Raw genomic sequence first — 26,903 nt, forward strand, 5'->3', positions numbered from 1 at the left:
AGACAAAGCCAAAGGTATTGCCTTCCCCCTCCGTGGCTGCAGGCCATCATGGCACCCAGCTCACCTTCACAGAATCACAGAACTGTAGGGGTTGGAAAGGACACCTCCAGAGATCATTGAGTCTACCCTCCCTGCCAAAGCAGGGTCCCTAGGACAGGTCGCACAGAGAGGCATCCAGATGGGTCTTGAATCTCTCCAGAGATGGAGATACCACAACCCCCGTGGGCAGCCTGTCCCAGGGCTCTGTCACCCTCACTGTGAAGAAGTTCTTTTTTGGTGTGGAACTTCCTATGCTCCAGCTTGAGGCCATTGCCCCTTGGCAGCCACTCCTCTCCAGCTTTGCAGGGTGGCTGTGAAGACTCAGGCCCTCCCCAGCCTGTGCAGGCTGCTGGGGGAACACCGCGGATCGCTCCTCGGCGGAGCCATCCTAGACAGCACTTTAGCCGCGCGTTTAAACCGCGCTCTGGGGCGTCACGGAGCGAAGCCCCTTGGGTCCCGCCGCCCAGGAGGGAGGAGGAACCGGCTTTACACTCTGCCCAGTGAGCACGGGCTAAAGGCGGCTGTCCCGCCCGGGCTAAGGCGGAGTCGTGACGAGGCACCACTCCCCAGCGGACCCACCAAACCGCCCAGCCCGGCGCCTGTCGCTTTAACCGCCCGCCGTGGGTGGTGGCTGGGCGCAGTGCGCATGAGTTCGGGGCCGGTTGTTCTGGACCGAGGTGCTGTTCCAGCCACCTGTCCGCTGTTGCCTTTCGTCCGGGCTCGTTCCAGCTCCTCGTTCTGCCCTCCGCCGCCCCTGCCAGGAGAGGCGCGGACTGCGCCCCGCAGCCGGTGAGTGCAGCGTCCCCTTGCCGCGCTCCGCCTGAGGGGAACTGGCGTGAGGCGATGAGTTCCCGCCGCCCCGCCTGCCCCTGGCTCGGTCTTCCTCAGCGGCCCCTTCGGGGTGAGGCCACGGAGCTCTCCGCGCTTTGGTCAGTCCTTAATAGGAATAGTTCAATATTGGTCTTATTACTCATTTAATGGTTTTTTAATTAAGTCCCCGTTGCTGCGGTTCCAAGAGCCGGGACGGCGGCTGCTCCCTGGAGCTACGCGGGGTCTCGCCCAGCCGCTCTCCCTGAGGGAGAGCTGGGACCGTCCGGGCTGCTGCCCGCTTCCAGCGCCTGCCCGCAGCCCTCTCGGCGGGGAGCAGGAGGATAGGGCTGTCCGGAGAGCTTCTTTGGACTCGGTCGAGTTCTGTGGTGGGGGGGGAAAACTCTTAGTTAACTGCTTCACTGCTGTACGTGAGGCTTTGTTTCCCAGTATTGAGCTGGGTTAAGGAATATCTTTTTTCTCTTTTTTCCCGTGGATTTCTTGTTCTTCCCCATCATCTCCTGTCAAAAAAACCAATTTGCATGGGCTCGTTGGCATCTTTTTTTTTCAAAAAAAAAGTTAAAGCTTTTGTACCTGTGCACTGTTACACTTCGGGTGTGCGGTGTTACTGGCTGACTAATGGAGATGGGAAACAGCTGCCTTTTTCCTCCTCATCGCTTTCTGTCTGCAATTTAATGTCACCACAGGAAAAACTGTTTGCTTACACACTAGCAGATTCTAGTTCAACATACTTCCCCCCCCCATCCTGTCAGGTGCCTTTTCCACCCGGAGTGATGGCTGGTGTCAAGTGTGAGATGGCTGGTGCTTCTTAAGATCGTAATCTTAGGTAATTCGGGCGAGGTTTAGTAGTATGTGTAAGAGAAACCACAGCCTTAAAAACGCTCTCAGGATTTTCAGTAATCCAGGATCTCAAGGGCATGTTTCCTCAATAGTTTTTGTTTTAGTGTGGCACCGAGGGGAGGCAGCTGAAAGCCGAGCTCTCTTGGGCTTGGCCCTGTGCTTGGGCGTAGTGAGAGGTGATTCCTCCAGTAACGAGGATGCTGATGAAATGGGAAAGGAAATCGGAAGAGGTTGACAACGTTTCTAAAAATTCTGTAAGGATTCTAAGTGATAGGAAGTATTAGAAATGTAAATAACAGTTGTTTCCTTTGCCCTTTTGTGAAGGGCAGAGAAGGAAAGACTTCCTTCCAAACCCTGAAGCATGTCTTAGTTTTAAAAGCTTTTGCAATTTCTGGTTTAGGCTAATAAAAAGGTATTATTTTAAGACTCTTCTACAGATTCCTGACTGATGCAGGATTGCATATGGACTTCTTGTACAGCTACTACTGTAAAGAGCAATTACTGTGCCTTTTTTCCCAATAATTACTGCTGTATTGGGGGGAGCTGGTGTTTTACAAAGTATAAGGGGGGAGAAGTTGCTCACTTGGGACTCAACTTATTTCTCTCTAATTATTCCTCAGAAGTGGAATAGGTTTTTCCAGTTATGTCTTATTAAGTTGTTTTTTTTTTTTTCTGGGGTTTTTACACCAGAGAGTGAGTAAAAAGAAATTTTATGGCTAGAAGTACAAGTAATGCCTGAGGTTGGAAAGGAACATGAAGATTTTATATTGCATTGCCCTGTTTTGTCAGTAGTAAAACTCTTCTCCTCCAGTTGGTCATCGCTCCTTTTTCTCTGCGTGCCTCTGAGGGAAATATTAACCAAGAATGTTGGCAGAGGGGCTTGCTGGTTGGATATAGTAACTGGAACAACTTAACTCCTGAGCAGTTGACGAGTCTCAGGCTGACTGACCTTCTAAAATACTGGAGCATGAAAATAAATGAGCATATGAATGTGGCTTTTAAAGTGAGCCAGACAGGCTGTGTCAAATACTATTACCAAGTCCTCCTTCTTCCTTTTAATTTTTTTTAATTAAAAAAGTAAAAGCGAGGAATTCTAATTTCCAGAGTTACCAATTGCTTAAAGATGTCTTCTTCAACTGGATGCTTATTGATTATCCCTGTACCAAGGGAAGTCCAGGGCAAGACTTTACTGCTCTGTTTTGCCAGTGCTGTTTTCAGCTCTGTTTGCCTTGGGCAGGCAGACCTTTATGTACTTACATAGGAGTGAAATGTGTGTTAAACTGACTCGTTTTTAAATACCTCTACTCTGTGCTTCAGACGTCTTCTCCCCTTCTTCCCTCCTCCCTGCACTAGCACAGCAGTCCCAAAAAGAAGCACAGGCAAGCAACCAAAGTTCCACCTGGGAGACTGTGACACAGCCATACTGGGGCAGAAAATTATCTTGCTGTCTTTAAATACTTTGTAAGACAGGGTTTGGTTCACCTTTGCTATGACTGTAGCAGTAGTTACATAATGAAACCCTAAACCCCAGCGATGCTACTACACCTGTAGCAAGACAGAAGTTAGCTAATTACAGAGGAGTCTGTGCCTGAAATTGTTTATGTACGTTTTATGTTTCTGAAGTGTTGGCACCACCCTGACATTAACAGAGGATGTTTAAAAAGAGTAACTTTAAAGGAATTGGACACTTTCCTTACTGAAATTTGCTTAGGGACGTTCAAAGTCAGAGGAGATCTCAGCCATCACCTGGATGTGTTCAAGCCCTGTATAATACTGGACTAGGCAGCTCTGGGTATCATATGTAGCTTTCCCACTGAGCTGGTACTGGTCATCAAATCTCAACTGGAGAGTACTAGTGAGAGCTTTATTGTTATCCTTGGATAAGACTTTAATCTAAAGAAAAGTAACTACTTGTCACTGGCTGTGCCTTTATTTTTAGTTGGGGCAGGGAGGGATTCTGTTGCTGTAAACATGTGGGAAATGTGAACGCTTCAGGGATCTTTCTCTTGTTTAATCTACAGTGCTGTACAGGAACCTTTGCCACTGGCCTTTGCTTTAGGCAACAGGATTCAGCTGAAGCCATTGTTGATGTAGTAAACCCTGTTCAGTTGCAAGGGGTTAGGCAGATGTGTGAGAATACTCTTCGTAGGGTTTTTTCCCAGATAATTCTGTCTTGAGGGTGGACCAATGTGCTTAGCATCGGCAAATCCTGCATTGGTATTCCACTGTCTGTTTTAAAAGCAGCAGCATTTCCCAGTCACTGCAGAAAGGATGAGGTAATGATGACGTAGCCTAGATCTCTTGTGTTGGTTTGACTGTCTTCAGTAGATAAAGTTTCTGAAGTATAGGATCTCAAAAAAATAAAAAGGCTGTTGTGAAAATCCAGAAAGACCAGTCAAGAATAAAGCACGATATTGAATCTTTTGTTTCTGGTATCTTGAGGCCTGGATTAACATGGTCAAAGGTGTGACCTTAAGCGTTGTTTCTGAGCAAAGCACGATTTGGAGAATTCAGTGTAGTAATTGAATTATTACTCAGGTGATGAAAATGTTGGTTTGTGATTGTTTCCTTTCTTTTCAAGTGGTTGTTACATTTAATTTGACATCCAATTCACCAAACCATTTAAGCGTGTGATGAAATATCCTGGTGAAGTCAGCTGGATTTCAGTTTTAGGGAATTGGTACCTTGCCCATCTTGTTCTTTTAAAAACTTATGTACACAGGATTAATTATTTCACTGTTGGCAGCTCTCATAAATTCTAGTGCGAGCTGTATGAATGACATCCAGTGTGTTTCTTGGGGCTCCAGCTTTAGAGTACTGAGAGAATCTTTGTTTTTAGTTTTAGAAGTAACGGATTTTGTAGCTCTCCAGCCTGTAGAGGAAAACTTGAATTGTCACAAATGCACCACAGAAACCAGAAAGTTTAAACCAAAATATTAGGGTTATTTGCATGAAATTCCCTTGAATTTTGAATATCACATGGTTGTTAGCACTCTTCTTACCTTGGCTGTAACTGTGTGTCTGTCCTGGGCTGCAGTGTTCAATGACAGTACCCTGAGTTCCACTTGGCTAAATGCTGTTCAAATTCACTTGACACCCAATCTGAAACTCTCAAGCAGGATTGATATCCAAGAAATTGTCTACAAAAATGCTGTTGGCTTGTTTCTTGTTTAGAGGACCATACTGTCATAGACAGTATGTGGGTGAGGGGTTTTATTTGTGTTTTTTAATGGTCAGCATTTCTATTTGGCTGCACCATGGTGATGGTCCCTCTCTAAACAAGGGCAGGGATATTTCCTGGTTATTGGATGTTAGATAGCCACAACTGTTTTGGACAGACAGGACTTTTGATAAGCAGATAAGGAATGTGCATCATAGTAAAATAATTTAGCACATTATCTCAAGTATCTACTCTTATGATACAGGGAAGGAAAGTCAGAATGTAACTCTGTTTGCTGGTTTGGGTTTATCTTTGTTCCTGAGCATCAAGTATTGTTGCTTCAGTTTTGGTTTGACTCTTTCTGTTAGAACAGCCTACAAATTCACTGTGTGATTCTGAGGGTTTTGGAAGCTCAAAGCAATATCTCTTCAGCCATCCCGTGCTCTCCTAGAGTTAGTCTTGCCTGTAGGTTTGTTGTTGTAAGCAGTAATGTCACTTTGTTCTTCTACCAGAGAGCTTAAATCTTACTGTATATCAAAAGAGTAGGACATCAGTTATCTCTGAAGTTCAGGGATTTATTCTGTATTTCATATACTGAAGATGATAAAAAAATCCATTTCTGATGGTGCTGTTCATAATGAGGAAATAGGTCCACCATACTGGATCAGTTAGTTTAACTGCAGTGGCTCAGTGGAGGTGCCATGAGCCAGCTGGTTTTGTTTAGCTGTGATCTGGTATGGCAGGTTCAAAGGTATGTTGCAGGAGCACTTAATACAAAGAAAAAATCATCAGGTTATTAGACACAAATGCCTGTCCTGTTTGGGGAAGCCTGTGGTCTCCTGACCACAATGTGCAGGAATTTTAATGCATTCCTACTCCCTGTTTCCATAGAACCATAGATTGGTTTGGGTGGGAAGGGCCCTCAGAACCCATCTAGCTCCAACCCCCTGCTATGGTCAGGGACACCCTCCACTAGCCCAGGTTGCCCAAAGCCCCATCCAGCCTGGACTTGAACCCTGCCAGGGATCCAGGGGCAGCCACAGCTTCTCTGGGCACCCTGTGCCAGGGCCTCCTCACCCTTACAGGGAAGAATTTCTTCCTAATATCTGATCTAAATGTCCCCTTTCCAGCTTTCCTGCAGCCCCTTCAGGTACTGGAACGGACTCTAAGGTCTCTGTAGGCTGAACAACCCTGACTCTCTCCAGCCCTCTGATCATTTCTGTGGTCTCCTCTGGACTCACTCCAACAGCTCCATGTCCTCCTTTTGTTGGGGACCAGAGAGCTGGACACAGTACTCCAGGTGGGAGTGTCATGAGAGCCAGAGGGGCAGAATCACCTCTTTTGACTGGATGGTCACTCTTCTTGTGATGCAGCCCAGGACACAGTTGGTTTTCTGTGCTGTGAGCATGTGTTGCTGGATCATATTGAGCTTTTCGTCAACCAACACTCCCAAGCCCTTCTCAGGGCTGCTCTCAATCCGTTCTCAACCCAGCCTGTGGTTGGGCTTGTAGTCTTGTTTTCTATACTCTTCCCTCAGCATCTGTTGCTGTCAGAGGCTCATGGAGACACATGATGCCTCTGCATCATCACTTTTTATAAAACTCATCCCACAGTAAGGCTTTGAATGACCTTCAGAATATGTTCAGATGTTTTTTCCAGATGCTTAACTCTCCAAACTCAAGCACCACCATGGAGTGCAAGACGAGTGATGGTGTGCACAGAGCTGTGTGCACTGGTGTGTCTGTGTGTAGCTGACAGATGACACCAACCTTGAAGCTTGCTGAACGGTTCTTCTGTTTCAGTTGTAGCACTGAGAAAGCTCTTAAACACCAAACACAGTGTGTGTGTGTGTGGTGCTCAGAGTGCAGTCTAGGCTTGGAAAGGTAGCTTTAAAAAGGTTGTATGCAAAGAGTGTTCTAGAAATACGGATACTTCATTTTTTTCCTCTGATAGACCTGTGGAGTGTGAATTGTATTAAATACCTCCTGAAGTCTGACTCCAGTGTAGCCCAGAAGCGATCGTTTCAGCTGATGGAATCACAGCTTCCCTGAGATGCCTTTGTGATTTAATAACAGGGATCTTCTCTCCAAACAGTGCTGTTCCTGTCACACTTCTGCACTCTTGTATCGTGGCCTCATTTTTTTATTAATCCCTATTGTTACAGGCACATATCTCTTAAACCAGCCCACTACAATGCACTGAATAAACCAAGTGACAAATCCTGTTGCGAGCACCTTTCATATTTAATGCCTCTCTGAAGGTCAGGAGGAACAGCTGCCTGTTGTCCTGCTGTTCTTCCTCTCTGAGGATGGTTACCTTATTTTTTGAATTCCTGCTTGTTACCTAGGTGATCCTACTGAAACAAGGGTTGTCTTGAAATTTATTAGATTCTTGGCTATTTCTACCTTAAATCCACAAAATCTTTCACTGAAGGGGGCACAAAAAGCGTGAAGGGGCTTCTGTGTTAGCTATGGTTTGGATGGAGTTTGTCCCTAAAGCATGCCATTTGTATTGCAGCCGTGCTGGGCTACCTCACATCAGCTGTAGCTGCACTAGGTGCTGTACAAATATGTAGGAGCATAACAAACACAGTGAAGGGGAGAAGAAAACAGTGTGAATTAATGGGATGTGATCATCTTGACGTGTACCCTTGAAGTGCTAAAGGTGATATGAAAGTTAAGAGAAAAACATCTTTCTCCCACCCCTATTCTGCAGTCTCACAACCTAGCTATTGCACAGCTCCTGAGCTTTTCTGGAATGAGTAAAACTTCCCAAGAAGCCCCAGCTTACAACACAAAAGCAGAGCCAGTGCTGTAATATTTGCTACTTGATCTTGTGTGGGTGGCTCTTTTAACCAGTCACAGTCACTGCCTTTATTCATTGTTCAGGAGCTCTGTGATACATCTGAGCTTGAGCTCCAAAATGAGTAACAGGAACTTGCTGGGAGCAGAGTTGTTTGTTGTGTTTAGAACTTGTAGCTTTAATGTTTATTACTGCTGAATCCTGGTGTTCCTACTGTCCTGGATGCAGATAGTCTGCTATGAAGCTTAGGCCTGATTCTGCTAAGGTTTGGCTGTTGGAGAAAGCAGAACAGTACTCCTAAATACATTATTCTTCCTCAAAGTCTTGGCCCACTCATTGGTTACTTGGTGACTTGGATTAATATCTTTTTGTTTAGTCTTTAAATGTGGGTTTTGTCTGTGATATCTAATGTAATCTGGAGCTATGGTGTCTGAAAGTGGTCTATAAAATGTTCACAAATAGTTTTGGGGATAATTGTAGAAATCTAATAGTTGTCTGTAATAAATCACTGTGGGACTAAACAAATATAGCATGTCCAGTGTATACTGGGGACACCTGGATATAAAAGTGATGCTGTAGCTTAAAAATGCTGATGGGAAATAAGACCTTACATTGGATGTCAGTAGGTGTACTTGGCACTTGCTGGTCCTGCCTTAGAAAAATACCCTCTTCCATCTGAGTGTCACCTCAAAAGTCATGGGATGAAACCTGAAGTCAGGGGGGAATTTACTGTCAATTTCAGAGGTGTCAGGATTTTCACTGATAATGTTGCTGTCTAAAAATGGTATCTTTTCTTGTTAGTGGTCGTGTGTGGCTATTCAGTGCCACAGGGTTTGTTGTAGGTGGAGCTGCTGATGCAGGAGATGTTCTAGACTGGGGCAGCACAGCTTTTTGGTTTGAGCCTGGGTAGGTGGCAGTCAGAGGTACAGCAGTTGCCGTGGTGTTCTCATGTCTGCCTGTCTTGCGGTTCTGAAAACCAGGACCAAGTGTATGCTTTTACCTCTATGGCATCATTAAACCATTATCCTGAGGATGCTATCTATCTATAGCTAATGTTATTAAAAGAAGAAAGGAAGAATGTTATTTGTGTGTAAAAGCAAGGTGAAGTCTTAGCCTGTCTTACGAATATTAGGTCTAGCAATTACTAGATGCTTTTATCATGGCAGCCCGGTGGACTGTGCTTCCAAGACTTGCTGGACTGCAACCTAGTGACATTGTGTGGGAGCCTTCCCATGGGGACACATGTTGGTGCTACAGCAGGAACGAGGGACCGTTTGTACATACCTCTGGTAATGTCATAGCCCTCTCCTGGGAGGAAACCATCAGCAGGATGGAATTGTTGCTCAGTATTGGCAGATGTTATCTCACTGCTATGAAACGCTAATCAGCTTACCAGGAGGCTCTGGTTTCTCAGCCCTCAGCTGACAGGGGTAGGGAGGAAGGAGAAGTAATCCAATTGAATTGGAAATGTAGACTTGACTTTGCTTCTCATGTCACCTCTTGAACCATAATAAAGGGAGAAGCGCTTGAGAGGGCCCTGCCTCCCATTTCATTTGTACAGCGTCAGGGTAATGGTATCTAGTTCCCAACTGGTTGCATATAACGTGGTACCTCAGAACCATATGTCTGCAGGAAACAGCAATGATGTGTTCTTTGTCACAGGCAGCCTGGGTGAAAAGATGGGCTGTTCAAGAACAAGGCAATTTCTTGTTGCAAAGGATGCTTTGATGTATCAATGAGAGAGATGAGCTGGGTTCTGACAGTGTTTTAAGAGATAACAATTTGCAGAGGTATTATGGAACTGAGTGCTAGGCTGGCTTAAACTGAGGGGTTTTGCTCTAGTAAGCCCAGGTGTATTTGTCTGTCCCAGTAAGCATCTTCCAAATGTACAAGTGTGGTGTCTTCATGGCTGAGTGAAATAAAAGCACCGTAAGCTTTAAAATGCAATTTTGCTGTGTAATGTGGTGATGCAAAAACTGCATTAAGTTCTGTTCCTGGATCAACCAGTAGTTGTCACAGAGCTGCTTCAGTAACAGAAGAGTTAATTGAGTTGGTGTTGGGAAATGAACTGGATTGTGTTTTCCCTCCTGTGGTCTGATAAATAGAATTCTTGTCTAAAAGCTAGTAAAAGAGGAAGATACTTGAACTCCATTGGTACCTATGCTGATGGGGATTTTATTGTTATTAATGATGTGTTGTAATAGCAAACAAACGAAATCTGTGGGACAGGTATGTTTTCAGGGGCTGTGCTTGTAAATACAGACATCTGGTTTGGAAGAGCACGTGATGGAGTACAAAACTTGCTGTGCTGGATTTTTAAAGTCACCTTTTGGAATTAGAACAATTTTTTTATGTTTTTAATGTTCTCATAGGTGGCAGATGTGTTCTAGAACATAAAGATAAGTGCGTTATTAACTTGTGTGGGATCTCTCTTCTATTTCTCTTCCATTCCATTCAAAGTATCTTAAAAACCAGATTTAAATATAACACAAGGTTTTCTGTTTTCAGACATGAACAAAGCTAGCAGCCCTACGTAATGCATTGATGGCGTTCTGCGCTGCGTCAGGATCAGTCGGTGAAGAGAGTGTGATGCCTGGGAATCTCCTGTCAGGTTCTCCTGAAATGGCATCTGACATCTCTCCAAAACACGCGCTTGGGAGCACGGAAAGGGATGGCAGCGTGGATAATCACGGCAGCCAAGCTAGGTGCAGAACTCTTGCCTTGGTAAGTGTTTAATGAGCATTATGCTTAGTGATACAAACTACGTTGGCTTTGTCCGCATCACGGGATTTTTCTTATTAAACATTGATTTTTACCATCTCTAGTCCTAAATGGTTGCTTGTGGTCTTGGATGTTAACCAACTCCAAGGCCAGAAATAACTCATCTGATTTGGTACAAGAGCTGATTGTCTCTGAGAGCTTGGAGAGTGCTTCTTTCCAACCATTCCTCCCAGTGAACCAGGAAAAGCAGCAAGGAGCACATGCTACACTGGGCAGCTCGCAGCAGCCACCTGCTACATGCGGTGTACAGCTGGCCTCATCGCAGCCCTTGCTTTACCTAACTCGTAAAGGAACTTAAGGATGGTGTTGGTTCTATACACTGTTTCTTGCTTAAGCTCCTTGTTGACACCATTGAATGAAGGTCTGGGCTTATTCCACCTTCATGTAATTAGGTGAGTAACAAATGTATCACCGTAAACAAAGCTGTTTTCACATTAGTGAATAGGAGTGCGTGGCCATTTACATGGTATGTGAGTAATTGAGGGAGTAGGATGCACTTCTGCATTTTTCCAATTAGCAGAGTGATTCAGGCAATGAACTCAACCGTAGTGTTTGTGCTGTGACAGGTTAAGCCTAGAAAGCAGGTATAGTTCCTTCTGTGTTTGTTTTATCATCACAGCCATTTGAAAAGCATCTATTTTTGAGGAAAGAGGAGTCTGGTAAACACACTTTCTGTAAATGAGAATCTGAATCTATCTTGCCTTAAATGTGGAATTAGGCTTTCCATATCTTTCCCTCAGCCATCCCTGCTGCCTTCCTTTTAGTGAGGCAGCTTGTTGCTGTGAAAGAGTTAGTGGTGAAACAATGTTGGCACCTGTGTTTATCTTTTTGCCTCACAAATGATCAGGGTTTCATTCTACATGGAGTGTCTTGGCAACTGATGTAATTATAAAGATGTTCCTTCTTGGGTTTTTTTGTTGTTTTTTTCAAATGAAAAGACAGTTTGATTAATATTCTGATGTATCTTTAAGACATCGTGTGTTGCAAGCTGGGCTTGTTCAGCCTGGAGAGGAGAAGGCTACGGGGGGACCTCATTGCAGCCTTCCAGTACCTGAAGGGAGCAGAGAAACAGGAGGGGAATCAACTTTTTAAAAGGGTAGACACTGGCAGGACAAGGGGGAATGGATTGAAGCTAAAGGAAAGAAGGTTTAGATTAGATATCGGGGAAGTTCTTTACAGAGAGAGTGGTGAGGTGCTGGAATAGGCTGCCCAGAGAGGTAGTGGATGCCCTGTCCCTGGAGGTGTTCAAGGCCAGGTTGGATGGGGCCCTGGGCAACCTTGTGTAGCTCCAGGCCTGGAGGTTGGGTGTCCCTGCCTGTGGCAGGGGGGGTTGGAACTGTATGATCCTTGGGGTCCCTTCCAACCCAGAGTATTCTGTGATTCTATGAAAATACAAAACAAGTATTACTAAATTTAGTCCCTTAACTGTCTTTGCTCTGCCCTTGAACAAAGTTGTGGAGGATCAGGGTGAGGGAGGTTGAGTGTAGGTGTTTAGAGTATGTTTGCTACACGAAAAGTGATTGGATCTTGGGGAATTACAGTGGGAGGTGCACTTTGTTAAAGAATTGCAACTTAATTTTATGCAGAATATGGAGTTAATTTTATGCATTACTCTGACTCCAGTTTTCCAGGTTATCAAACTAGGAGGCAGTTGTGTTTCCATGGGTTTTATTCTTAGGTGCATAAGTGGCTGCAGTAGCAGCATGAGGCTGGTCACTTGAAAGAAATCAGTGTTGAGTAACGAGTCTGTATATAAAGTTATGTTCATACAGTCTCATCCTGAGCCTGCTGTGTCAGAGAATGACATAGATTCCCTTAGTCTAACTAGATAAACCCATATGATGATGCCTCAGCTAGAGCTGGAATCCCTTCCTACTCTGTAATGCAGTAATTTATAGATGGAGTTAAAGCTGGCTGCAGGGTTAGGCAATTCCCACCAGATCTGTGCATCAGCAAAAGATGTTCCCAAAGCTCTTAGTCTATCTTGTTTAAGTTTGTGCCTGAAGAAAGTGAAGCGTGTGCCGGCAGGTTTAATTCTGGTGCCACAGATCCGCTTCCATGGCTGTTCTTCCAGCAGTGTAGTAGGTGGCATGTCTGATAAGGCTGACAGGTAGCACGTGTGGAATAACAGGTTGGGGAATAGAAACCCTTTGCAATAAAGGCATCATTTCAGTTTCTGAGCTTGAGAAAGGGTCTGTGGTGAACTGAATATGAAGGCAATTCTGCAATTGTGAGTGTGTAAATAAGTCTTTGGTGCTGCTCAGATTTTTCCTTATTTTTTGGATTTGATCTAAGAAAATAGTGTTGTTCTGTGGCCTGATACCTTTTTTTTCTGTTAGTACTGAAAAAGGCTTTAGAAATCCTCAGGATAAAGACTGGTATTCTTCAAATACTTAGGTTTGGTTTTTTTCTATAGCTTTGTGTAATTGTGTATTAAAAGCATCATTTTTACAGTCCACTAAGCAGATCCAGGGATTTGTAAGAGGAAAAGTTAGCTAGTGGAACGTGCTCTTAGGGACCTTAACTTCTTACTTCAGTAGGTTTCTTCTAAAAGTCCAGAAGATGCAGAAGCTTTCATGGCCTAAGGAGAAGTAAGGAGGCAGATAAATTTGTGCAGACAAATTGTTAGACCAGTTCTGAGAAGGGAAGGGGCAGGCTTTCAGGGACACGGGAACTTTACAGCCCCTAAACAGAAGCAACTACAGATTTACCTGCCTCTTCGTTTATCACCTGTCTGGTCACCTAGAGACACAAGCAGGAAGGTCAGGGTTGACTCCGAGTGTTGTTTTTTTAATGGCCTTGCCCAGGAAAGAAGTGCAGCAGTGCTTTTTATGACAGGCCTGTACTGCTGCAGGTTTCTTCCTACTCAATTACAGAAAAGAGGCTCTTAGGCTTCTCAGTGTCAAACTACATTAGTCACTAAATATAACCTTAGTATTGCATTCTTGGAATTCAAACAAACTTAGGGATGTGATAATAAACACAAACATTTGGACTGGCTTTAGCCTACATTGACTGCTCAGAGCTGGTTTGGCTGTTCTTGCATGTTGTGTGTCTGTGCTGGAATTACTTGCTGTGGAACTGGTTGTCAGTTTAGGAATGACTAGGAGATGGACATAAATTGCCATGTGCCAAAAAGGTCTTAAAATTCTTTGTGTGTGGTGTTTTTTTTTTTTAATTACCAGTTAACTGTTGCCAGTTCGTCAGATTTCTCAACTTCCTACCTACACAGTGATGCTTTTAGTCAATCTCTGATAACCCAATCTTTCAGTTAATACTTTGAGTCTTTAAAGCCAAATTTCTATTTTATTTTTTAAATGGAACCAAGGTGTTGATGTCCTGTCTTGACTGCAGTAGAATTTTCCATATGAATGATAAATGTTTGGATCAGGATTTATGCTGCCAAATTTATCATAGCATCTGGAAACAAGTACAAGAGCCTGTGTTAGGTAGGAGAAATGTTTGCCTTTTGTATTTTCATCTTGCACCATCACTTAATACTGTTTCCTCCCTCAGGTTTTCTCTGTAGAACCACTGAAGTTTTTATGTACAAGGACATGAATTTGCACATAGATTCAGGTTTCTTTTCAGTGAGGATGGTGTCTATATGTGTGCTTGGCAAAAGGATGGGACAAATGAACCTTTCTCGATGCGTGGAATCATTGTTGCACTATCCAAGGAGAAGAGTAAACAAGCCAGCTCTGTTCTGCTTGGCATTTCTGACTTCCAAAACCTATTTTTGAATGAGCTTTGCAGTGAAATACAGTTGCAGCAATTTAAGGACACTTAAGATGTAGTTTTATTTCCAAGTTAGCTTTTTAAGCAAATTGTCTTGTTGCATGGAATGAATAGGCACAGGCTGACTTCTTAAAGCAAATCTTTCTTTTTCAGTGCTTCACTCTGGTAATTGTACTGTGTTTCTGTTCTCAGCCATGACTAACTGCTTTTGTTTCTAGGTGTGAATAACGTGCTAGGACAATAGTGTCACCTAAAAAAATAATACCAGAAGGTGCTGGTTGTGCCTAAAGTGAGCTGTGCTGCTTGGGGCTGTGCTAGGAGTAAGCTGTTTCAGTGCCTTGGATCTGTTGATACAACTTCAGTACTGCACTTTCTGGATCAAAAACAGGCAGTATCTTGTGAATCCTCCGAGCTGTCTCACTGTTGTATTTCACACCCTCAGACATTTAATTACAAAATCACCAGGTCACCCCTGAGTCTCTTGGAACCTAAAAATTAGTTGCTATGACCTTTTTTGGATCAGTCCAGATAACTCAAATGCTACAGACATGCTGTGCTAGTGTCTCATTGCTGCAGCCTCTCTGAAGAGGTCCTGGGATTCCAGTGTGGGGTTAGGAGTTACAGGGAAAAGACAGGTGATGTGTCTGTTAGCCCTCTGCTCACCTCTTGAGTATGCAGAGTCTGGCTGCTGAGCTGCACTTCAGGTAGGTTCAAGGAAAAGTCCTGAGAGACTCCTTCCAAAAAAAATGGTGTTGATTTTTTTTCCCCGTGATACTCTGCAGGCTTTTCTGTACTACAAGGTCTTTCACCATATCCAAATGCTTTGCCAAATAACAACACATAAAAAAAATGAGAAGAATTTTTGACTTCTTGACTCTTTTTATAGATACAGCTGTCTTTGGGTGGGTGGAAGCCATTCCTTACAGGGTGTGGAGAGAGCTGTGCTGTACTTCATCCACTTTAAATTGATATTAGTGTGAGTTGGAAGCAGTATGCCTTAGGAGAAAGAAGTAATTGTTCCTACTAGCCAGGCAAGAAGTAGAGAGGATTGAAGATCACTAAGGTAGAGAGCCTGATGCCTAGTAAGGAATGACCTTGCTGTGAAATGTGATAGTCAGGATGCACATGAAGTGCAGATTGCCTTCAGGATTTATAAAATGTACCATTCTGCTTCAAAGTGAGATCTGGTAGATAAAAATTATTCCAGCAAGTGGACAGCTCTGCTCTCTAACCTTCATTGATGGGAATTCTTAAACTTCCCAAGCAGTTTCTTTGTGTTCCACTACTGTCTTTTTTGAGGAATACTTGGATTAGAATTTCTGTACTGTGAAAGCCAATTTGACTTCTTGACTTCAGTGCACATAATGGTCAACACTTTTATGTGTTAAAATAAATACAGGGTTGTGTCTGCCTACCACCTGTTCTTGCCTGTTGTAAAACATATTTCAGCCTTCCTGTGTAGCTAAACTCAGCTTTGTTGTGGACCCTGTCCAGCTTGGCTGCATCCTTTCCAGAGTTCAGCAACTGAATCTGAACTCTGTGTTCCAAATCAGGATGTGCTGTTACTTCATCACCTGGGTTAATATATCCCAGGTAGACGTTCACATACCTGAATTCACATTCACACACTCCTTCCTCTTTATGGCACTTAAACTGACCTGCAGGTCTTCCTGTCTTGTATTGCTGCTTAGCCACTGTCCATCACTGTATTTATGTGTTTGTAAACTGAATTCCATCTCGTGGACTAACAGCACACTTACATGGTTCATGAAAGTCTTGTTCTGTCCTGCCTAGTTCTTGCAGAGGCATCTTCCAGCATAAGGGCATCAACAGTTGTGAAGTTAATTATCAACTGTTATTAGTGAAGGATCAGATAAGAGATGTGTGGATAAATCTGCTCAAGACTTGTATTGTTTCATTATTCAATTTATGATGGATGCATCATGCTACATCTCAAAGATAAGTCTCTCTATCAGCCTTCCCCCCTCCCCCCCCATCCCCCCCTCACACACCCCTACCCCCTCTTGTTATGTAGGTACCTTGCAGTAGCTTCATCTAGATGTGATTTCCTTACTCATCTCTGAGGGTGAGTTTTGGGGGCTGTGTAGTGAAGCCTTCAAATCAAGGCTTCTCACATCTCATGCTTATGTCTGTTGGCCACGTCAGTAACCCCTCATGAGAAATGAGATTGGTGAGAAATTATTTGATCTCATGAAAGCTTAGTAACTTTTGCCTGAAACACATCCCAGCTTTTCTAAATGTTACTCTAAAATAGTAACCAAAGGGAAGAAATTGCAAGCTGATCAGCCTGACTGATAACAAGAGATGTCTTCAGAGTTCAAGTAGCTCTTGCATTGCTTTAGCTTGCTTTTTTTAAAGTAGGAGTAATTTAATCAGTTTGACTTCAGTTCATCTAGCTTATTTTTTTAAATACTTGTAGAGAATTTGTTTTCTTGCTTATGACCTATGGATTATATGCTTTGCTAACTAATGTGAAGCACACAGGCACAACTATGTTAATAAACTGAAGACAACAGTCAATATTATAGTCTTCTTCACCAAATGAAATGGTATTATCAAAATCATCAGATAGTGGGTTGTAAAGGGAGTACTTTTTGACACAGCACACAATTAAGCTATGGAACTCACTGCCACAGAATGCTGTGCATGCCAGCCATTTAAATGGGCTTAAACAATAAGATGAATTCATGCTAGAAAAGCTCATTAAGGGCTGTTAAGTACACAGATGCAGATGAAACTGGGAAGTCCTTAAGCCATGTGGTGCTGGAAACAGGGAGCATGTAGGGCAGAAAATTTACAAATCCATCCAATTTACAGCAATGTTACTCCCTCGACCCTATTTCCCTGTCCTGTGCATTCACGTGCTTCCAACTTAAGCAACACAAGGGTATGATCCATTCTGTTTCCCTTTTTCTATACATAAAATCAGGGTCATTGGCTTTTTTCTTCCATGCTGCAGTTTTTATGCAGGCTGAGGCCTAAGTGGTGATACATCACTCTCCTCCCACACTTTAGAAGTTTTTCTCCCTTTGGGTGCTTTTAAGAAGCACCCAGTCACTTCTGTCCCACGGAGCTGAGCCTATCAATTCTTTGGCACTGTTGAGTGATTGGTAATGAATCAGTTGAAACTACTTTTCTACAGGTTCTCTGTTAATTGAAGCATGACTGTTTGACACAGGTAGTACCACTTGGTTCTCTTAGCAGTTTTCAGAATAATTTTTGTTGTTGTTTTGTTGGTTTTTAACCACTGCAGATGCCTTGGGATTTCCCACGCTGTTTTGCTTTTGTCAAAGCTGTACTTGGGCATAGGATTCTGGATGCAATGTGAAGAATGTCTTCAGAGGCCTGTGAAAAATTGGGTGCCTCTGATATTAAGTTACTGTTTTGGACAGGTAGGAAAGGGATCTCTGCTATGAAAAAGATTCAGTTCTTGTTTCTTTTTTTCTCTTTATTGTAAAAGGCTGTCATAACAGACTCTTTCCTGTTTGGTGCAAGCAGGAAATGTTTGGCTGCACAGGGATCTAAAATATTAATGCCAGCTGAGTGTCCTCAGCTATTTCAGCTGTTTGCATCCTATTTTTTTTTCCTGTCCAAGCAATCTTTATAACTTTCAGTTAAGAAAGTATTGTCTAGCTTCAAATTTAGGCTTTTTGACAGTAGCTTTAAAGTTGGTAGTTAGGTGTGCATGAGGTTTAGTTTTGGGGTGTGTGTTTGTGTATTGAGAGTAGGGAGTTGAGTGGAACAGCTTAAGAAGCTGAAAAGACTCTGCTTTGACTGTTAAACTTGGATTCCTCAAGGAGAAGGAAGGCTTGGAAAACCAGCTCAGGAAGAATATGAACTGTTCCAGTGCTTAGATTATGTGGAAAACAAACTTATTGCAGGTAGACTTGGTAACATTAGTTGAAACGGGCACCAGTTAACTACAACAAATTTCTCCCATCTTTCTGAAAGCTTTACTATAAGAAATACAAGTGGGTGTTTGATAATAAATCACTGTTCTCAGAGCAGTGGTAAAGCAAGTCACTGCTTGCTTTACATCCCTGAGCTCTCTTGGTTTGACCAACTTCAGTAGGTTTGTTTTCACTGTACATGTGTGTCTAAAATTGGGATTATCTCCTTGTCTCTCAAACTGATGTATGCCTTGCCTGAAGGAGTGCCTAGCCAGGCTGGATGCCTTGCATCTCAGTATGGTGACCTGCCATAATGCTGCTTGTTCTTCTGTGTCCTCTTTTTTTCCCTGAGGAAATGTGACATTGGTCATCTTGAAGGAAAACTGCATGAGGAAAGAGATCAAAGTGCTAACCGGGATGAGGTTGACCTTTCAAGTCTAGGTATGCCCTTTACTACAAATGTATCTGGAAGGGATGGTGAGTTATTTCAGATCCTTCACCTAAAGGGAAACTGCTCGTTTCAGCAAGATCCATGAGGGATGATAAGTCAGGCTGACCAGTCCACCTGCAAATCTTACCTGGCACAGAAAAAGCACTCAGTCTTGCAGCACAAAAAGAAGGGCTCCCGAAAGCCTTTTGCTGCAATATACATGCTGTTTTGCTCAGCTGTTGATCAAAAGAATTAAGCTCACATGGGAAGTTTTTCTTTTAAAAGAAGAGCTCAGTGTGGTGCAGTCACTTCTGTACTGTACTGCTGCCACTGTGGTCCTCTTAAACACAACCCCCTTCTTCCTTTGCCTGCGGAAGTCTGGCTCTTGCAGTGAGCTCACCCACAACAAAAGCTCCTGGAGTCCTGTTCAGCTCCAGCTAGGACCTACCTAACAACGGCTCCTTTCCTGTCATTCTCTTGCCTACTAGACACCAGCTGTATGAGTATTTGGGTGGGGAAGGAAGGAGATTGCAACATTCATTAATAAAATAGTTTTGTCTGTCTCACTCTTCAAGTGCAGCTGTAAAACTTTCCTTGGCCTTTGGAAACTGAGCTCTGCCATGCGGTGGGTGCGAGCTGTGGAATACGTCAGCCTTTGAAGTTAGTGCTTTAAATAGGCATTTGCAAATGGCATACAAATTTAAGCTTTGGTGGCAGCTTTTGCTGCAAGCTGCAGTAAGTTGCCTACTCTGATGATAAACTGTGGTTGGTAAGACTAAGTTGGAGGTACCCGTACCTCTGCCTGTGCCCTGAAGCCATCAAACCACGCTCGTCCTGATGACAGTAAATCTGAATCTCTAGAAGTGTAGATGTAGGATGAACCTCTTCTTGTTGACACCAACTTTGTTTCCCTGCAAGACTCCTGTTTTAAGGGAAAACTCTGCCAGCTGTGACTGAAGACTCCTGTGATTCACCTCTGCAGCCACAGGTCACAGAATCACAAGGTTGGAAAAGACCTTTAAGATCATCAAGTATGACTGTTCCTGTCCAAAGCTAAACCATATCCCTAAGTACCTCATCTGCCCTTTTTTTAAACATATCCAGGGATGGTGACTCAACCACCTCCCTGGGCAGCCTGTTCCAGGTTCCAACAACCCTTTCAGTAAAAATTTTTTTCCTAACATCTAATCTGACCCTGCCCTGGCACAGCTTCTTGCCATTTCCCCTTGTCCTATCACCTGTTACTTGACTGAAGAGACCATCACCCACCTCTCTACAACCTTCCTTCAGGTAGTTGTAGGCAGTGATAAAGTCTCCCCTGAGTCTCCTCTTCTCCAGACTAAGCATCCCCAGCTCCCTCAGCTGCTCCTCATATGATCTGCAATCCAGCCCCTTCCCCAGCCTGGTTGCCCATCTCTGGACACACTTCAGGACCTCAATGTCCTTCTTATGGTGAGGAGCCCAGAACTGGACACAGCACTCAAGGTGCAGCCTCACCAATGCCGAGTTCACAATCACCTCCCTAAAGCAAACCTGTCCTGAATATTTGAACTAAGGATGGCTGAAAGGCTGTGTGTCTGTCTTCTGTATTTCATTCATTTATTTACTGTGCAAATCTTCTCTGGCCACACAGGATAAGGCAACTAAGAGCTCTAAAGCATTTATTTTCTCATCTGTAGCATTTTGAGTGCTTTGAGACTAACTGCCACTTAGTACAATGCAGCACTTCATAGTTCTTAATCTATAGGCATTACTCTTCTACAGAGGTACATTGTTCTTATTTCTAATGCCAGGGACAGGGATAAAAGCTTTGTTTGCACAAGGAGTTAACAGGTAGAGCTGCACAGGGTTGGTTTTTTTTTTTTCCCCTAATCTAATGTAAGATGATCTGAACAGGCATGGTGAGTTAGAAGCAAGTTGTGCTGCCCTAGCAAGAACGTGTCTACCTCTTGGATATTTGCACTGCATAGCTTTATGTATTTACCTAAATTTCCCCCAGTCCTCCACTGAGAAGTAGCCTTGTTACATTCATGCACAGTCAGCTGTTCTTGGAAAAGCAAAAAGTAGAGACAAGAAAGGAAACTGTCTCATACTGCCTTGCTGGTGCCTTCTGCTTAAATTAATGATGGCAAAATTTCCAGTATATGCGTGGTGGGTGAGTAATTCAGGCCAGAAAAGGGAAAACCTCACTTACTTTTCAACAATACTTAGTTATATTCCAAAACTTGCACAGCTCTCTTGGGAAATGTCCTTCCTGTATCCATTGTCTTAATGTAGTGCCTTTCCTAATCATTCTTTGTCATCTCTAAGCTTCTGGAAAAGTGAGTGTTTCCCAGGGTGTAGGTGGAGGGAAGAGAGCTTGCACGTTGCTGCCTAGCTTCTCATAGTGATACTGTGTTAATCAAGTTAATCAAGTGTGGTGACTCATAGAAAATGAAGGCTGGATAATCAAAGTAATTATTTATCACTTCTGTGGTCAACAGGATTGTTTCCTGCTGGAGAAAATAGCCCAAGGCCCTTTACTGCTAGGAATGTATCTTCATGTTTCTTCTAAATTTTTCCTTTCTATAACTCAAAGGTAAAAATCTTCTGAAACCTTCTCCTCATTATCAGTCTTTTGAATTATGCAGGTATGTGGTAGATTAGATTGCAGTGGTAGAGCCAGACTTTGGCTCCAGCTTTGCCTCTAGAAGCCAAGTCCCAATTTGTCCTAGAGCAAAAAAGGAATCAGCTCATTTGTTGGACTGTCTGGAACGTACCTTTTTAACTCCCAAGCTGCTCCCCAAACTTTGTCCTTGAACCTGACACAACAAATGAAATGGCTTGTTCCAGCTTGGAGGCCAGAGAAGTTCTTAGCCCTTTTAAAGGCACAGGAATGTGTGTGTGGGGAGGTGTTTGTTGTGGTGGTGGTTTTTTTAGTCTGCTTTTATGAACATTCAGCAGTTTGTGCTGTCCATCCCAAATGGATGCTTGTCTGCTGAAGTACTTTAAAGAATGAAATACCAGTTGTTGTTCTTCAGTCCAAAACTAATGCACTGTAAACTCCTGGATTTCCTTTTTTCCTTTTGTATTGTAGTGGCTGAACACCCCTTTGGGAAGGGATAAAACAGCAAGCAGGAGGTGCTTCTGATGTGACTGCTGCCCATTCCATCCTGCCTCTTTCTACCTTCAAAAAAGGGTGCTGTGTTTACTTGCCTGTAGGGTGTTAATCTTTTTGGCTTTTCTTTTTTTTTTTTTTCCCCATAGGATGATGAGAGTCTGAAATACTTAACTCATGAAGAGCAGGATGTTCTCATGTTCTTTGAAGAAACCATAGATGCCTTAGAAGATGACTTGGAGGAGCTGGTCCTACGTGACAGTGGCATCCACTGTCAGTCTCCAAGATCAACAGAAGAAAATGTGTCCAGTCACTCAGAGACTGAAGATATCATTGACTTAGTACAGTCTACACCTGAGAGCAGTGATCATGAAGGCCCTCCTAGCAGAGATACAGAACCAGGTAGTAGTATTTCTTCAAAGTGTGATTATTCCCTCTGCCTTTGGCCTAGCCCTGACATATTCCAGTACTCATTAGAAACTGCTAAAGCAATTCTGTACCTTACTACCTTATGATGAATCTGTTACACCTGAGGAGCTCTAAGGTCTATGATTTTAGTTTGACTTGGGATTTCTGAGACTCTTGCTGTTACTCTAATTCTGTTTTGGTTTTGAGGGGTTTTTTTTAGGAGGTCTTGCATATGATTAAATTTTTGGACTGCTATTTTGGTCCTCTACCTGGTGACTGAGATGTAACAGAACTATTATGCAGCATCATGCCAGCAACCCAGTCTAGCGTTCATCAATGTGTTCACGCTCTGCTTCTCTCAGACCTCTTAAGACCTTCTCTGAGAGTTTTAAGATAGGAGATTATTCTCATGTTACTTTGTGTGGGACTGAAAGGCACATGGCCCAGTCAGTAAGCCTGTGGCAGGATGTTTTCCTCACCCTATAGAGTTTATACTCTGATTTTGGAGAAGAGATTTATCAGCTAGTACATATGGTGGGATGTAACGTGTCCTCTCCTGGCTGTTACAATAAAAAATCAGAATGGCAAAAACCTTACAAAGAAAAAACAGCCATTGAAACACAGTAAAGCTCATGTGCAGGTTGGGGATGAATACCAGGAAGAGGGCTGCTAGTGAGCACACTATAAATGGGGTGATTTGAGCTATAGCGTTGCCTATGAGATGCCATTGCAAGGAGTTCAGTTACAGCTTCTTCTGGCAATGGGGGCTGAGTTAAAGTTTGGGGGAGGGGAGTACTGATGCTTGCTAATCCTAGGCAAAAAAGCCTTGTATTGTGTGCTGTGTGAATACTTAATGACATCATTGCTGCTTTGTCTTTGAAGCGTTGGATACTACCTGGCAAACGGAGAGCCCTAACCCTGCTGTGTCAGATGATCTTCCTCCACCTCCCCCAGCACCACCATCACCAGTGTCTGAGACGCTTCCTCTTCCTCCTCCGCCCCCTCCTCCAGTGCAGCATCCAAAATTGCTTCGCTCTATCCCCACTCCACTCATCATGGCCCAGAAGATGTCTGAGCAGCAGATGGAGAGCAGGGCGCGCTTCCCCACTGCCCTCAAGGAAGGGAATTCAGACAGGAAGAAAACCCCAGTAGCCAATGGTGATTATTTTGTGGCTCCAAAGCACCCTCCAGCACCTGCACCCAAGCTGCACCGGTTCCCAAGCAACATCAACATAACAAATGTCAGTGGCAAAGAATTCAATGAGACCATTTCAAAAGCAGCAGTTAACGTCCAGGAGCGGAGAGCTCAGGTGTTGGCCAACATCAACGGAGGAGCTTTTCTGGCAGCTGAACTGGAGGAGAAGCTGCAGAAAAATGATTTCTTGTCACGTAATAGAAGTTCTTCCTTAAGGGATCTCTCCTCTGAGCAAACACGATACGAAGCCCTGACAAAACTTGGCCTAGTGAAGGGAAAGCCAGCTCAGGACCAAGTGGATCCTGCTCCAAGCACTCAGCAGCTTGATGTGCAGCCCAAACAGGCAGATGCTGTTCCCAATGGATATCAAAACATCCACGAGATCTTAAAAAGTGAGCCCAGCCCTTTCCTTCCTATGGGCAAAACTGTCACAATCAAACCAGAGGTAGCTCTTGCTGCTAACAAGGCCAGCAGCACGCAGCAAAACACAGCAAAAACTCTTAATGATTATAAACAGCCTAGTCTAAACCTGGATATGAGGAGGAGGTCAGGTTCTCTGCCTAGACCTTCAGGATTTCGATCCCAAGGGATAACAGTAAAGTTCTCTGGCCGTGGCTCAACAGAAGAAGCTAGGAGAGAGGCACTTCGGAAACTGGGACTACTGAAAGAGACTGCTTAATTTGAAAGAACTGTTTTGGCAACAGGGGGGAAGTCATAGTATAGCTTTGTGCTAAAATAGTCCCAACAGGATTGGGATCAAACCAATTGGAAGTAGAAGGGGGAAAGTTCTCTGCTTCAGGCAAACGAAGGAGGTACTAGATGCTGTGGAATGACCACTTGTATTTATCCCAGAAGGACTGACTCCACGTGTGGTCACGTACAGCAGTGGGTTTCACCCCTCCTTCCTCCAGAGATACTCATCTGTTGCTCTCTGTGACTGGGAGGAATTTTATTTAATGCTGGAGTATAGCAGATAGCATCTCGTTAATGAAGTGTACAGTGCAGTATTGTTGTACATAGCAAACTGAACAGTGAATCTCCCTCTTGCTTTCTGAAGCCAAAGCAGAAAGATCCATTTGTCTTGCCCATGGGTGTATGTCTGCTCACAAGAGCGTGAGGTCACGTCCAAATGTCTGACCAGCATGACACACCTCTGCAACTCCTTGTTGTCTGGCTTGGCTTCGTTCCCTGCGAGTGGTGGAGTCTGCTGCTGCCTTGCTCTGTCCCTACTTAAGACTGCGCAGAGGGTGGTTTCTGTTTTGACCTTCTCCTTGACGGAGTGGCCCAGGCCTTGAGTGGGTGACTGCATCACGCTGCTGCTGCTGCTTCTCTTCAAGTCTTGCCTTTCTTCCCAGCCACCTGCTTCTTGGTCACGCTCTAGCAACCCACGTGTCCAGTGACAGGCACCGGATCAGCCTCAAGGATATACACCATGCGCTGGTTTTCGCACTGACAGCCAAAGAGTCTCCTGACAATCTGTGACCCCAACTGTTCTGTACCAGTGATGATCTCCTAGCAGAGAAGCCATAGGAACAAGCTAACTTTGTACCAAATGAGAGGACCTTATGTCAGAAGTCCTACCTTTAATGTTAGGGTTCCTGTGAAGAAACTGTTACTTCCTGAACAGTAGCTGTACTAAGCTGTATAGTTTTAAGTTCTGTTACTTCTAAAACCTGTAGTTTGACAGCCCCTAGAATCCCCTCTTCACAGCCTTATTTGACTCTGCCCTGCCAATGCATAACAGAAGTTACAGCCAAAACTCTTGCAGGCTACGTGGAGTTACAGGAGAGAGCTCTATGTAAGAGCATGTTGCTCTTGGATGGTCCAAGTTGGCGTATTTTGCCTTTGTTCAATAGACATGCTTTTAAAGATGGTTCCAAAATATATTTGTTTGTTGGTATGATTATTTTTTTTTTAATATGGCAAAGCTGCTCGTCCATGTTAAACCTCCCTTCCTTTTTTTGTACACCTGAGAACATCAAGAATAGCCATTTTCAAATCAAATGCCAAACTCCAGTCTCTAAATTTCTCACTGTTACTCCTGCATGTTTAAGAGTTCTCTGTTTTGTGTTTTCTAAAGGGATAAAACTCTCTTACTCTCTGCACTTTCTAAAGCCTGAAGCAACCCCCTCTTTTTTCCCCAAGAAGCTGAGTAATAAGCCTTGGAGAAGAGGAGGGGAGCAGCTATAATAGAAACCGCCACACCCTTCAGTGAGGAGCTCTGACATAACTGTGATAAACAAGTTTGTAGCTCTTATGACAAGGTGTTTCAGACTTGCTGAGTTGTACTTGTAAATGATGAAGCTGTTGTGAAGGAAAAAAAAGTCTTTGCATCATTCTCAGCCTGCCTCATAACTTATATTTTTGTTGTTGTTGGGGGGTTTTGGGTTGTTTTGTTGTTTAATTATCTGCTCGCTGCTTAAATTTTTAATTGTGGTGTTATGGTATCTGGCTGGTTCTGTTATGTAGATATTCTTTTCAGCCTCTTCACTGGGTAAGTGATCATGTTCCTCACTGTGACAGGCGTATTATACAGAAGCAATCAGTAATTAAAATATGTGGCCATTCCTTAGTCTGGCAGAGCACTTACACATGCATAATCAAATGTGAGAAGTGCTGCTGAAACAAAAAAGGCTGCTTGTGTGCTGCAAGTAAAGCACATACTTATTTTGCTGGGCTCCAAGTCTGAAGTCCTAAATCAGAGAGACAGGGAGGCACATAAAATGCATCCAAGCACCTGCTTCAGTGCAGCCTGGGATGGAGTCCTACATGTGGATGGTGCATCATGATTTATTAACATAACCTCCTAAGTAAATTTAAATGTTTCATGACCTGCCTGCTTTTAAAACCCTGTTAAAGCAAATTCTTCATTATGAATGTGAAGTGCATACAAAGAAATCTTCACATTGAACTGCTTCTTGCCAGCAGTTCTTTCAGTTGTTTACAGCTGAGAGTCCATGCTAAGCAAATAAGAGGGAGGGGCAAGAACCCAAGGCTAATTGTTTCATGGAAATTCAGTCCAGTAACCCTGTAGCACAACACTATTAAAAAAAAAAAATGAAAGAGATATTTAATATCTAAAGTTGCAGTATGCTGAACTAGCTGGATCATATTCTTTCATCCTTTGTGCAGGGCTGTGTCCTCAGCTGGTGGGAAGTGAGAGTTAGATCTTCATTAGATAAACCAGTTTCTGCCCGGGGAGGACTTGGAGCGAGGTATTCATTGTGGCCCTTCATTATAGCAAACATCCTACTGGTAAATTCTTCTCTGTGCCTAAAACTGTAGTAAGTAAAGCCATGTACTAAATGAAGTTAAAGAGTCTAGCTGCTAATAACCTGTATATAGATTTAGCTCTATTTTGTGTATCTTGTTTTGTGTGTATATGTTGCTGTGATTTTATTTTTCCCCCTTGTGTTGGAGGTAACTGTCTGGCACAAATCTGAAAAAAATCATATTAAACTGGGATAAAACCAATGAAATGATGGCTGATGGGAGGTGGAATTTTGTTTGTCACCCAGTAGTGTGTGTTTTTTCTTGGAAGAGTGGAAATTACTTATTTAATGGTTAATTTAATTTAACTCTTCTTTTTGCAACTGTGGATGTGTGTGTGTGAGCCAGAGCTCGCTCTTGTCACACTGTGGGTGAAGGGGGGTGGGGTAAGAGAAGGATGATGC

General features: G+C 43.5%; 1 protein-coding gene across 1 annotated transcript; it reads left to right on the forward strand.

Moving 5' to 3' along the window:
• Window positions 1–10,213: 10,213 nt before the first annotated feature.
• PROSER2 (proline and serine rich 2) lies at window positions 10,214–24,499 on the forward strand (the record flags this gene model as incomplete). The annotated part of the gene is made up of 3 exons (XM_084267144.1): window positions 10,214–10,393; window positions 21,776–22,028; window positions 22,917–24,499. 3 exons carry the CDS (start codon window positions 10,214–10,216, stop codon window positions 23,906–23,908), a joined length of 1,425 nt encoding a protein of 474 aa, XP_084123270.1. The 3' UTR covers window positions 23,909–24,499.
• Between the last annotated feature and the right edge of the window lie 2,404 nt (window positions 24,500–26,903).

Source organism: Gallinula chloropus (genome assembly GCF_964237585.1).
Source record: "Gallinula chloropus genome assembly, chromosome: 1".
In the NCBI taxonomy this organism is placed as follows: Eukaryota; Metazoa; Chordata; class Aves; order Gruiformes; family Rallidae; genus Gallinula; species Gallinula chloropus.